Source organism: Dendrobates tinctorius, unplaced genomic scaffold, assembly GCF_039654945.1.
Source record: "Dendrobates tinctorius isolate UK_male_01 unplaced genomic scaffold, ASM3965494v1 ptg000119l, whole genome shotgun sequence".
Classification (NCBI taxonomy): Eukaryota; Metazoa; Chordata; class Amphibia; order Anura; family Dendrobatidae; genus Dendrobates; species Dendrobates tinctorius.
The window spans coordinates 2,983,643-2,996,229 of NW_027361787.1; the positions used below are offsets into that span (position 1 = coordinate 2,983,643).

The following is a 12,587-nucleotide window of genomic DNA, read 5'->3' on the forward strand; positions in this document are numbered from 1 at the left end:
AGGTGCTCCTTTTCATATGGGCATGATCTTTTTCTTGCCTTCTTAGATCACTCTCTGGTGGCGCCGCACACCATCTCCAGCACAGGCCAAAAAAGTCTTTCCAGCCTGCTGTGAGAGGGGAATAACAAGAGGGTGTAATGAGTGGGGAGTAATGAGGGATGCCACCGCTGGACCCCTCCAGCACCCACCACCTGACTACACGTGCTGGATCCCGCCGCTGCCTGCCCACCAACCTCCATGCAGTTACAGCCGGCAGGAAAGACCGCGGCTTGAGGCGTGTGGTGGAGATTGGGTGCGGCCACCCTCTGGTGGCGCCACACACCATCTCCAGCACAGGCAGCAAAACGCCGTCTTTCCTGCCAGTTGTGACTGCACCGAAGTGGGTGGGCCGCCACCCCCAGCGCCACAAAGCTGCCCCTATCGTGATGTTACTGCCCTCCTGATGTGATAGCATCGGGCACACATCTAGTATTAGTCTCCTGATGACGCCTTCGGTGAGGACAATGAAGCCCGTAGAAATGAAGGGCTTGGAGAGTGAGTGTGTATATGTCACCTCACCCTATATACTGACCTGTGGGGTATATGTTTTTTCTATTAGTCACTTTCCGACTAACCTTCAGTGGTTGAATTATGGGTATAGTTTTACATTTGGAATTAATAAAGTTTAGTTTTATCCTTTTGTCAGCAAACATGAGGAATGACAAGAGACAACCCATTTAAGAAGATTCAATTTTGGTTAAAACTATTCCAACACTATGAACATAAAAAAGGCTTCTCCTCTATGTGACGTCTCTGATGTTTATTACCAGTTGATTTCCAAGTAAAATATTTCCCACATTAAGAAAATGAAAACATCTTCTCCTCTGTGTGAGGTCTCTGATGTCTATCAAGAAGTGTTTTCCGATTAAAATATTTCCCACATTCTGAACAGGAAAAAGGCTTCTCCCCTGTGCGAGTTTTTGGATGGCGATCAAGATTTATTTTCCCATTTAAAACATTTCCCACATTCTGAACATCAAAAAGGCTTCTCTCCTGAGTGAGTTCTTTGGTGTTTCGCAAGAGTCCATTTCTTGGTAAAACATTTCTCACATTCTGAACATGAATATGGCTTCTCTCCTGTGTGAGTTCTCTGGTGAGTAACAAGCACTGATTTATTTGTAAAACATTTCCCACATTCTGAACATGAAAAAGGCTTCTCTCCTGTGTGAGCTCTCTGGTGGTTAACAAAGTGTGATTTACGTGCAAAACATTTCCCACATTCTGAACATGAAAAAGGCTTCTCTCCTGTGTGGATTATCTGGTGCTTAACACAATTGGATTTATTGTTAAAACATTTCCCACATTCTGAACAGGAAAAAGGCTTCTCCCCTGTGTGAGTTCTCTGGTGGTTAACAAAGTGTGGTTTAAGTGCAAAACATTTTCCACATTCTGAACATGAAAAAGGCTTCTCCCCTGAGTGAGTTCTATGGTGAGTAACAAGCAGTGATTTACGTGCAAAACATTTCCCACATTCTGAACAGGAAAATGGCTTCTCTCCTGTGTGAGTTATTTGGTGTGCAACAAGATTCCCTTTCAGGTTAAAACATTTCCCACATTCTGAACATGAAAAAGGCTTCTCCCCTGTGTGAGCTCTCTGGTGGATAACAAATTGTGATTTAAGTGCAAAACATTTTCCACATTCTGAACATGAAAAAAGCTTCTCCCCTGTGTGAGTTCTATGGTGAATAACAAGCAGTGATTTACGTGCAAAACATTTCCAACATTCTAAACAGGAAAAAGGCTTCTCTCCTGTGTGACTTCTCTGGTGATCAACCAAATATGATTTTTGGTTAAAACATTTCCCACATTCTGAACATGAAAAAGACTTCTCTCCTGTGTGAGTTATTTGGTGTGTAACAAGATTCCCTTTCTGATTAAAACATTTCCCACATTCTGAACAGGAGAAAGGCTTCTCCCCTGTGTGTGTTCTATGGTGCTTAACAAGATTCTGTTTCAGGTTAAAACATTTCCCACATTCTGAACATGAAAATGACTTCTTTGCTTTAGGAGCAGTCTGTTTTTTAATGCCTCTTTTGTGACTTTGATTTTCCTTAGTAGTCAGTAATGCATCAGAAGATGGGACCTGTTTCATAGGATCAGATGACAGATCTTTGCTGTGAATGGATGATGATGTATCTGGAGTAATGGCATTCACTTCAGTTGTATCTTGTAGGATCTCAAGATTATCAGATTTAAAAGCTGAAGATGTCAACTGTCCCTCTGATCTCCTGGTACAGTCATCTGTGAAGATAAAAAACAGTTTTTTTAATAAAATATCCTTGAGTTTTATATTTTTGAATGTTTCTAGTTAAACTGTCCATAAAAATGGCAAGCTATGTAAAAAACTTTAATTATTTACCAAGACAATGACAGTTCACAGTCTAATAGAAAACCTTGTTGGATGAGCCAGTAGTGTGTGGTGTTCAACAGTTTGTTCATTCTGCCTCCCAAATATCGAATAAAAAGAAACCAATCAATGTTATGTAGGCGAAAATAAAACCAATTCTCATCTTACAAAAAACAAGTCCCCACTCAGGTCCATCATCTGTCAATGGAAAAACATAGGTTCCCACACTATTAGTGGCTCAAAGGCTGTTGAAAAGCAACAAGGTTTCCATAAACCAATCCAGCAAAATCCGCTCTCACTTCGGAGTCTTGCAGTGTGCGCAAACAACATTTAGGATCCCTGTATTTAGCAACATTATAGTGAGAAGAATCCACTTAATTTGCGGTGTGTCTCCTGGAGCACAATCTGGGCACTATGTGCTGGGTAATAAAATGGCAAATGTGTAATTTTTACTCTCCAAAATCCACTGTGTGTTAATTTCTGGAAAGAAGCTGTGGAGTCAAAATATTCACTCCTCCTACACACGTGGGTCAAAAGTGTTGTTACCCTTCATTTAATGACAGAAAAACCCACAATGGTCACAGAAATAACTTGAATCTGACAAAAGTAAAAATAAATCAAAAATCTATGAAAATGAGCAAATGAAAGTCAAACATTGCTTTTCAACCATGCTTCCACAGAATTTTAAAAAAATAAAACTCATGAAATAGGCCTGGACAGAAATTATGGTACCCTTAACTTAACCTGTTGTGAATTGTCTTGATCGGACTTCTGAGTCGGGGCTCCCTCTGGTGGTTACTGGGGTAGTGGAGCTGGCCAGTTTGATGGAAGTTTGCCACCTGACGACGATGATTGGGAACTTTGGATTACTGGCTGGGAGCATATAAGTGAGCAGGCTTTCCTTAGTGGTTGCTGGTGATCATTTTTCCTTGTGCATTTTGAGTTCTTCTGTCTCCTGCCTGATCTGCATGGTTCAGTTAAGCGATTCTTTTGATATTCCTTTGCATCTGATTTGGTTGCTTTCTACTTTTTGCTTTGTTGCGAGGGTTCAGTGTGCTCCCTTCTGGGGGCAGCGCTGGGCCCAGCGCCATATGTTACAGCTTGTGTCAGTTAGTTCAGTCCCCTGTTATATTAGTATCTTTTGCTTTGCTTCCAGTTCACACCAGAGTGCTGATCTAGCGGGGGAGAGGTCGTGTGGCCTTAGTGTTTTTGTATATCAGATGTATTGGATTTTTTAGGGTTTTTGTGTGATTGCAGACAGTATCTTTTCTGTCCTGTCCTATCTACACAGTTTGGGCTTCATCATTTGCTCAGTCTATTTTCTGCCTGCGTTTGTATCTATTCCTTTGGGGATCTACTTCGGGGCAGTTTAGATTTCACCTTTCTGGCTTTAGGTTTAATTAGCTCTTCGGCTGTACCGAGGCTTCTAGGGCATTGTAGGAACACTCCATGGCTACTGCTAGTTGTTTTGTTAGGATCAGGGGTCTGCAATCCGCTAAGTTACCAACCTCTCTGGTTTCCTGGTGGCTTAGCCTATTCCTGCCATCCTCCTCGGTGACCCATTCAGAACAGAATCACCAGCCAAAACTGTAGACTCTAAGGGGAACTCAAAAGAAGGAAAGAATTGTAAAAAAAAAAAAAAAAAAAAAAAAGTGTCAGAATTTTGTAATATATTTTTTCCTCTTTTACTCTGGGGATCGATCAAAATTTTTGAATTTTAAGAATAACTGTAAACTACTTCTTGCTTTGAAACCTAACTCATTGGGGAGCTCGGTGCAGCAGGTTAAAATTGTCATCTCCCTGCTGCGTGGCAATCCCCAGGATTGGGCTTCTTCTCTGACACCTAGAGATCCTATTCTGGCTAATGTGGATGCATTTTTTCAAGCCCTGGGGTTGTTGTATGATGAACCTAATGCTATTGATCAGGCTGAGAAAACCTTATTGGCATTGATCCAGGGTCAGGATGCTGCGGAGTAATATTGCCAGAAATTCCGAAAGTGGGCGGTCCTTACTAAATGGAACGATGATGCCCTAGCAGCTCTCTTTCGGAAAGGTCTGGCAGAAACCGTAAAGGATGTTATGGTGGGATTTCCTGTCCCCTCTGGTCTTAACAACTCCATGTCATTAGCCTTTCAAATTGATCAACGTTTACGTGAACGTAAAAGTGCGCGAGAGGCAGTGCTGCCTTTTGAACAAACTTCTGAACCCATGCAATGTGATAGGGTTTTGTCTATGGCGCAAAGTCAAGAGTTTAGAAGGCATAATAAGTTATACTTCTTTTGTGGAGACACCTCTCATGTTTTTTCTGTCTGCCCTAAATGAGAAATACATTTTGCCCACTCATTTGCCGTGGGCAGTGTACAGCCTAAGTTCCTGTTGGTGGTTATCGTGATCTGCTCCTTGCCTACATTTTCTGCTAAGGCTTTTATGGATTCAGGAGCAGCTTTGAATCTGATGGATCTTGACTTTGCCAAACATTGTGGTTTCCCCATGGTGCCCCTACGGACCCCTATTCCCTTGAGGGGTATTGATGCTACCCCTTTGGCGGAGAATAAACCCCAGTTTTGGACCCAGGTGATAATGCGGGTCACCCCGGACCATCAAGAGAATTGTAAATTTTTGGTGTTGCACAATTTACATGATATTATTGTGCTGGGTTTTCCTTGGTTGCAAACCCATAATCCTGTTTTGGATTGGAAATCTGTGTCTGTGGCGAGTTGGGGTTGTCAATGTGTTCTTAGTGACACTTCTGTTTTCTCCACCTCTCCCCAGTCTCAAGATGTTTCTGACTATTTGGCTGATATTTCTGATGTATTTAGTGAGAGTAAGTCTGGATCCTTGCCTCCTCATAGGAGTTATGACTGCACAATTGAGTTACTGCCCGATTGTAAATTTCCCAAGGGTCGGCTTTTCAACTTATTGGTACCTGAACATGATGCTATGCGATCTTATATCAAGGAATCATTGGAGAATTGTCATATTAGACCATCCTCTTCACCTTTAGGTGCTGGGTTTTTTTTGTGGCCAAAAAAGATGGCTCATTAAGGCCATGTATTGACTATCGTTCCGTTAACAAAATCACTGTTAAATATCAGTACCCGTTACCCCTGATTTCTGATTTATTTTCCAGAGTTAAAAGTGCCTGTTGGTTTACCAAACTTGACCTCAGAGTGGCGTATAATCTTATTCGCATCAAGCACATGGATGAATGGAAGACGGCATTTAATACTCCGGAGGGACATTTTGAGTACCTGGCGATGCCTTTTGGGCTCACTAATGCCCCTTCCGTCTTCCAATCTTTTATGAACGATATTTTCCGGGATCTTGTGGATAAGTTTTTGATCATTTATCTGGATGATATTTTGAATTTTTCCAGTGATTGGGATTCTCATGTGGAACATGTCCGGACTGTGTTCCGGATTTTGAATGGAAATACTCTGTATGTTAAGGGATCGAAATGTCTTTTTGGTGTACAGGGGATTTCGTTTTTGGGTTTCATTTTGTCCCCGTCTACTATTGAAATAGACCCGGCCAAGGTCCAGGCCATTTATGATTGGGTTCAGCCCACTTCTCTGAAGGCTCATCAGAAGTTTTTGGGTTTTGCTAATTTCAACCTTAAATTTATAAGAAATTTTTCTGGTATTGTTAAATCTCTGACGGATTTGACCAAAAAGGGCGCTGATGTGCTGAATTGGTCTCCTGAGGCTGTCTCGGCATTTCAGGAGCTTAAGCAGAGATTCACTTCTGCTCCGGTTCTACAGCAACCTGATGTTTCACTCCCATTTCAGGTGCAGATAGATGCTTCTGAGATTGTTGCAGGAGCCGTTTTGTCTCAAAGAGATCTGGTAACCTCTAAGATGAATCCCTGTGCCTTCTTTTCTCGAAAATTTTCTCCATCTGAACGTAACTATGACGTGGGGAATCGGGAATTGTTGGCCATGAAGTGGGCATTTGAAGAGTGGATACATTGGTTGGAGGGAGCTAGACATCAAGTTGTGGTCCTCACCGATCACAAGAATTTGATTTATCTTGAAACAGCCAAGCGCTTGAATCCTAGACAGGCTAGGTGGGCCTTGTTTTTCACACGTTTTGATTTTGTGGTCTCCTTTCTTCCGGGCACTAAGAATGTTAAGGCGGACGCCCTTTCTAGGAGTTTCTTTGCGGATTCTCTTGATGTGACCGAGCCTACTACCATTCTAAATGAGTGTGTAGTTTTTTCCACCATCTCTCACGATTTGAGATGTGCCCTGGAGGAATATCAGGAGGATAATTGATAATTATCAATTCTGTCCATATACTCTTCCCAGACGCCAGCTTCTTAACACAGTCACAGGCTATCCAGACTCTCTACTTTGTCCTCTTTGGCTAGCATTTAAATCTGTTTCAGTAAACAAGATTGTTCTGATGAAGGTCCTATAGTGGACCGAAAACGTTTAACCTTTTCTGTTTGGATGCACGAAATAAAAAGTATCTGAATTAGAGTTGAGCGATACCAGCCGATACTTGAAAATATCGGATCGGAATGGATCGGCCGATCTTAAAAAAAGTATCGGTATCGCCGATTCCGATACCGGGAACCAATGCAAGTCAATGGGGCCAAAATATCGGAATTAAAAAAAACCCTTTCTTTCCTTGTAGGTTAATTCTACATGAAGAAAAACAACTAAGAATAATGTAGAATGTATTGTGGGAGGTGGAGGAGACATTAAAGCCATAGAGGTTTAGCCCAATCAAATGGAATAGCAGGAATTAAACTTTTTTTTTTAAAGATGTTAGGAGTTACAAAGATATTGACTATGTTAGCCTCATTTATATTTTGCCAGACATGTATGTCTTCTTCTTCTACTTCCTTTTTTTACATTCTTCTTCTTCTTCTTCTACTTCCTTTTTTTACATTCTTCTTCTTCTTCTTCTACTTCCTTTTTTTACATTCTTCTTCTTATTCCTTTTTTTACATTCTTCTTCTTCTACTTCCTTTTTTTACATTCTTCTTCTTCTTCTTCTTCTTCTTCTTCTTCTTCTTCTTCTTCTTCTTCCTTTTCTTACATTCTTCATATTCTTCTTATTCAACAATTATTATTCTACATATTCAGCTTCTTCATCTTCTTCCTATTCTTCTTCATCATATTCTTGTTTGTGTCAGGCATTCCTGTAGTTGTTATCTAGAAAAGTTAGAAGTTTACACCTTCCGTTCTGCCTGTCACAAAAGATTTACAACAGGATTTGTCCGCGTTCAGTTTGGCCTGCAGAAGCAGGCCTTTTCCAGGGGCACCACGAGGAGGAACGGACTCACCCCCATACACTGCTTAGTCTTCTTCTGCTTATAAATAAGATAATATCATTTGCTCAGAGTATTAGTCTTATGCTTAATGTTCTTCTGCTTTGTTTTTTTTATGCTTCTTTGTCTTCTCTCTCTTGTTGTTCTGCATCTTGGTGGTTGTCTTCCTGTTCTTTGTCCTCTTGAACCAGCTGACGGTACTGGCACCCGGAGGGGCAGCAGAAGGAACAAGAGCCAATGGCACTACCGAGGACCAGCTGACGGTGCTGGAACCCGGTTACTAAGCAGGAGGTACCTGTGCTACAAAGCACTACCAAGGACCAGCAGACGTTGCCGGAACTCGGATACCGAGATGGAGGCACCTAGGCCAAACGCTCTGACGAGAACCAGCTGACGGTGCTGGAACCCGGAGGGGTAGCATAAGCTGCAAGAGCAAATGGAAATAGCGAGGACCAGCTGACAGTGCTGGCACCCGGAGGGGCAGCAGAAGGAATAAGAGCCAATGGCACAACCGAGGACCAGCTGACGGTGCTGGAACCCGGTTACTAAGCAGGAGGTACCTGTGCTACAAAGCACTACCAAGGACCAGCAGACGTTGCCGGAACTCGGATACCGAGATGGAGGCACCTAGGCCAAAGGCTCTGACGAGAACCAGCTGACGGTGCTGGAACCCGGAGGGGTAGCATAAGCTGCAAGAGCAAATGGAAATAGCGAGGACCAGCTGACAGTGCTGGCACCCGGAGGGGCAGCAGAAGGAATAAGAGCCAATGGCACAACCGAGGACCAGCTGACGGTGCTGGAACCCGGTTACTAAGCAGGAGGTACCTGTGCTACAAAGCACTACCAAGGACCAGCAGACGTTGCTGGAACTCGGATACCGAGATGGAGGCACCTAGGCCAAAGGCTCTGATGAGAACCAGCTGACGGTGCTGGAACCCGGAGGGGTATCAGAAGTTACCCCTGAAAAGCAAAGTTGGCATGCCGCAAGCTGGCCGCAGTTACCGAATCACACAGTCCTACAGGGGGTGCTTGTCCTACTGGCACTATGGAACAAACCTTTCTTACCAGAACCCGCAGTCCACATAGGAAGCACCTAAACTGCTGGCACCCTAGCCTCGGCTAACCCAACCGCAACACGACATGGCAACTTGGGGTGGCAAACTGACATTGACACTTCCCGGAAACAGCAGGCAGGGCTGGAACCAAGCTGGGCAGGAGGGAGTACCCGTGCCAAAGTCAGTTATGAGCAGCAACTGGCGATGTTGGAGCCCAGGACAAGCACTTAGCAGGCTGAGGCCTGATGTGCTGTCAATTGGGAGGCAGCAGGACAGATTGCCATCAAAACAGCAGGGGAACAGCTGACGTTACTGAACCCCACAAACACAGGAGCTAGTGTTTTACTCTGTGAAGACGGCACTTCCGAGCAACAACTGGCTGTGTTGAAGCCCAGGGACAAGCACGGAGCAGGCTTAGGCTGCATTGAAGAAATTTTAAGATCGGTTGTAGACTACTAATTTGAACCAAGCTCCACTTAGGCCTGTGGATTCACTGATTTTCGTATTTCCCCTGTCCTCCAACCCCGCCAGTTACAGCTCCGAAGTGGCGTCTGCACAATCCACACTTGTTCCTGTGTTACAGGTGTTCAGTCCGGTCAGTTAATCCCCTGATGTGTGTCCGGCAATGTCGCCTGCTCTGTCCACATTCCGATAATGGGAATGTGGACAGAGCAGGCGACATTGCCGGACACACATCAGGGGATTAACTGATCGGACTGAACACCTGTAACACAGGAACAAGTGTGGATTGTGCAGACGCCACTTCGGAGCTGTAACTGGCAGGGTTGGAGGACAGGGGAAATACGAGAGACAGTGGAGCCACAGGCCTAATTGGAGCACGGTTAAAAATCAGTAGTGGTACGACTGTGTAGGCAGCAGGAGACTTTGCCATCCACACAGCAGGGGATCAGCTGACATTACTGAACCCCACTGAGACACGGAGCAAGTATCTCTTTCCGTGTGGACGGCACTTCCGAACTACAACTGGCTGTGTTGAAGCCCAGGAAATAGGAGGGTGTAGGCAGAGGCCTACTGTATTTTGAATGAGTTTACAGCAGGAGAGACTGCCATCCACACAGCAGGGGATCAGCTGACGTTACTGAACCCCACTGAGACACGGGAGCAAGTATCTCTTTCCGTGTGGACGGCACTTCCGAACTACAACTGGCTGTGTTGAAGCCCAGGAAATAGGAGGGTGTAGGCAGAGGCCTACTGTATTTTGAATGAGTTTACAGCAGGAGAGACTGCCATCCACACAGCAGGGGATCAGCTGACGTTACTGAACCCCACTGAGACACGGGAGCAAGTATCTCTTTCCGTGTGGACGGCACTTCCGAACTACAACTGGCTGTGTTGAAGCCCAGGAAATAGGAGGGTGTAGGCAGAGGCCTACTGAATTTTGAATGAGGTGACAGCAGGAGAGACTGCCATCCACACAGCAGGGGATCAGCTGACGTTACTGAACCCCACTGAGACACGGGAGCAAGTATCTCTTTCCGTGTGGACGGCACTTCCGAACTACAACTGGCTGTGTTGAAGCCCAGGAAATAGGAGGGTGTAGGCAGAGGCCTACTGAATTTTGAATGAGGTGACAGCAGGAGAGACTGCCATCCACACAGCAGGGGATCAGCTGACGTTACTGAACCCCACTGAGACACGGGAGCAAGTGTCTCTTTCCGTGTGGACGGCACTTCCGAACTACAACTGGCTGTGTTGAAGCCCAGGAAATAGGAGGGTGTAGGCAGAGGCCTACTGTATTTTGAATGAGTTTACAGCAGGAGAGACTGCCATCCACACAGCAGGGGATCAGCTGACGTTACTGAACCCCACTGAGACACGGGAGCAAGTATCTCTTTCCGTGTGGACGGCACTTCCGAACTACAACTGGCTGTGTTGAAGCCCAGGAAATAGGAGGGTGTAGGCAGAGGCCTACTGAATTTTGAATGAGGTGACAGCAGGAGAGACTGCCATCCACACAGCAGGGGATCAGCTGACGTTACTGAACCCCACTGAGACACGGGAGCAAGTATCTCTTTCCGTGTGGACGGCACTTCCGAACTACAACTGGCTGTGTTGAAGCCCAGGAAATAGGAGGGTGTAGGCAGAGGCCTACTGTATTTTGAATGAGTTTACAGCAGGAGAGACTGCCATCCACACAGCAGGGGATCAGCTGACGTTACTGAACCCCACTGAGACACGGGAGCAAGTATCTCTTTCCGTGTGGACGGCACTTCCGAACTACAACTGGCTGTGTTGAAGCCCAGGAAATAGGAGGGTGTAGGCAGAGGCCTACTGAATTTTGAATGAGGTGACAGCAGGAGAGACTGCCATCCACACAGCAGGGGATCAGCTGACGTTACTGAACCCCACTGAGACACGGGAGCAAGTATCTCTTTCCGTGTGGACGGCACTTCCGAACTACAACTGGCTGTGTTGAAGCCCAGGAAATAGGAGGGTGTAGGCAGAGGCCTACTGAATTTTGAATGAGGTGACAGCAGGAGAGACTGCCATCCACACAGCAGGGGATCAGCTGACGTTACTGAACCCCACTGAGACACGGGAGCAAGTGTCTCTTTCCGTGTGGACGGCACTTCTGAACTACAACTGGCTGTGTTGAAGCCCAGGAAATAGGAGGGTGTAGGCAGAGGCCTACTGTATTTTGAATGAGTTTACAGCAGGAGAGACTGCCATCCACACAGCAGGGGATCAGCTGACGTTACTGAACCCCACTGAGACACGGGAGCAAGTATCTCTTTCCGTGTGGACGGCACTTCCGAACTACAACTGGCTGTGTTGAAGCCCAGGAAATAGGAGGGTGTAGGCAGAGGCCTACTGTATTTTGAATGAGTTTACAGCAGGAGAGACTGCCATCCACACAGCAGGGGATCAGCTGACGTTACTGAACCCCACTGAGACACGGGAGCAAGTGTCTCTTTCCGTGTGGACGGCACTTCCGAACTACAACTGGCTGTGTTGAAGCCCAGGAAATAGGAGGGTGTAGGCAGAGGCCTACTGTCTTTGTAATGCGGAGACAGCAGGAGAGACTGCCATCTCCACAGCAGGGGAACAGCTGGCAGTGCTGAACCCCACTAACACTTGAACGAACGTGTTTGGTTCTGTGGAGACGACACTTCTGAACACCAACTGACGCTGTTGGAGCCCAGGATTAGGCGAGGAGCAGGCTGGGGCCTACTGGATTTTGGCAGGTGAAGGCAGCAGGAGACTTGCCATCTCCACAGCAGGGGAACAGCTGGCAGTGCTGAACCCCACTAACACTTGAACGAACGTGTTTGGTTCTGTGGAGACGACACTTCTGAACACCAACTGACGCTGTTGGAGCCCAGGATTAGGCGAGGAGCAGGCTGGGGCCTACTGGATTTTGGCAGGTGAAGGCAGCAGGAGACTTGCCATCTCCACAGCAGGGGAACAGCTGGCAGTGCTGAACCCCACTAACACTTGAACGAACGTGTTTGGTTCTGTGGAGACGACACTTCTGAACACCAACTGACGCTGTTGGAGCCCAGGATTAGGCGAGGAGCAGGCTGGGGCCTACTGGATTTTGGCAGGTGAATGCAGCAGGAGACTTGCCATCTCCACAGCAGGGGAACAGCTGGCAGTGCTGAACCCCACTAACACTTGAACGAATGTGTTTGGTTCTGTGGAGACGACACTTCTGAACACCAACTGACGCTGTTGGAGCCCAGGATTAGGCGAGGAGCAGGCTGGGGCCTACTGGATTTTGGCAGGTGAAGGCAGCAGGAGACTTGCCATCTCCACAGCAGGGGAACAGCTGGCAGTGCTGAACCCCACTAACACTTGAACGAACGTGTTTGGTTCTGTGGAGACGACACTTCTGAACACCAACTGA

General features: G+C 46.0%; 1 protein-coding gene across 1 annotated transcript in view; it reads right to left on the minus strand.

Moving 5' to 3' along the window:
• Nucleotides 1-784: 784 nt before the first annotated feature.
• The window catches only part of LOC141101554 (uncharacterized), a 56,614-nt gene continuing 44,811 nt past the window's right edge, over nucleotides 785-12,587 (minus strand). The window contains exon 7 of the mRNA XM_073590675.1: nucleotides 785-2,280. Within this exon, the coding sequence (XP_073446776.1) occupies nucleotides 1,016-2,280 (1,265 nt within the window). The 3' untranslated portion in view covers nucleotides 785-1,015. The remainder of the gene's footprint in view (nucleotides 2,281-12,587) is intronic.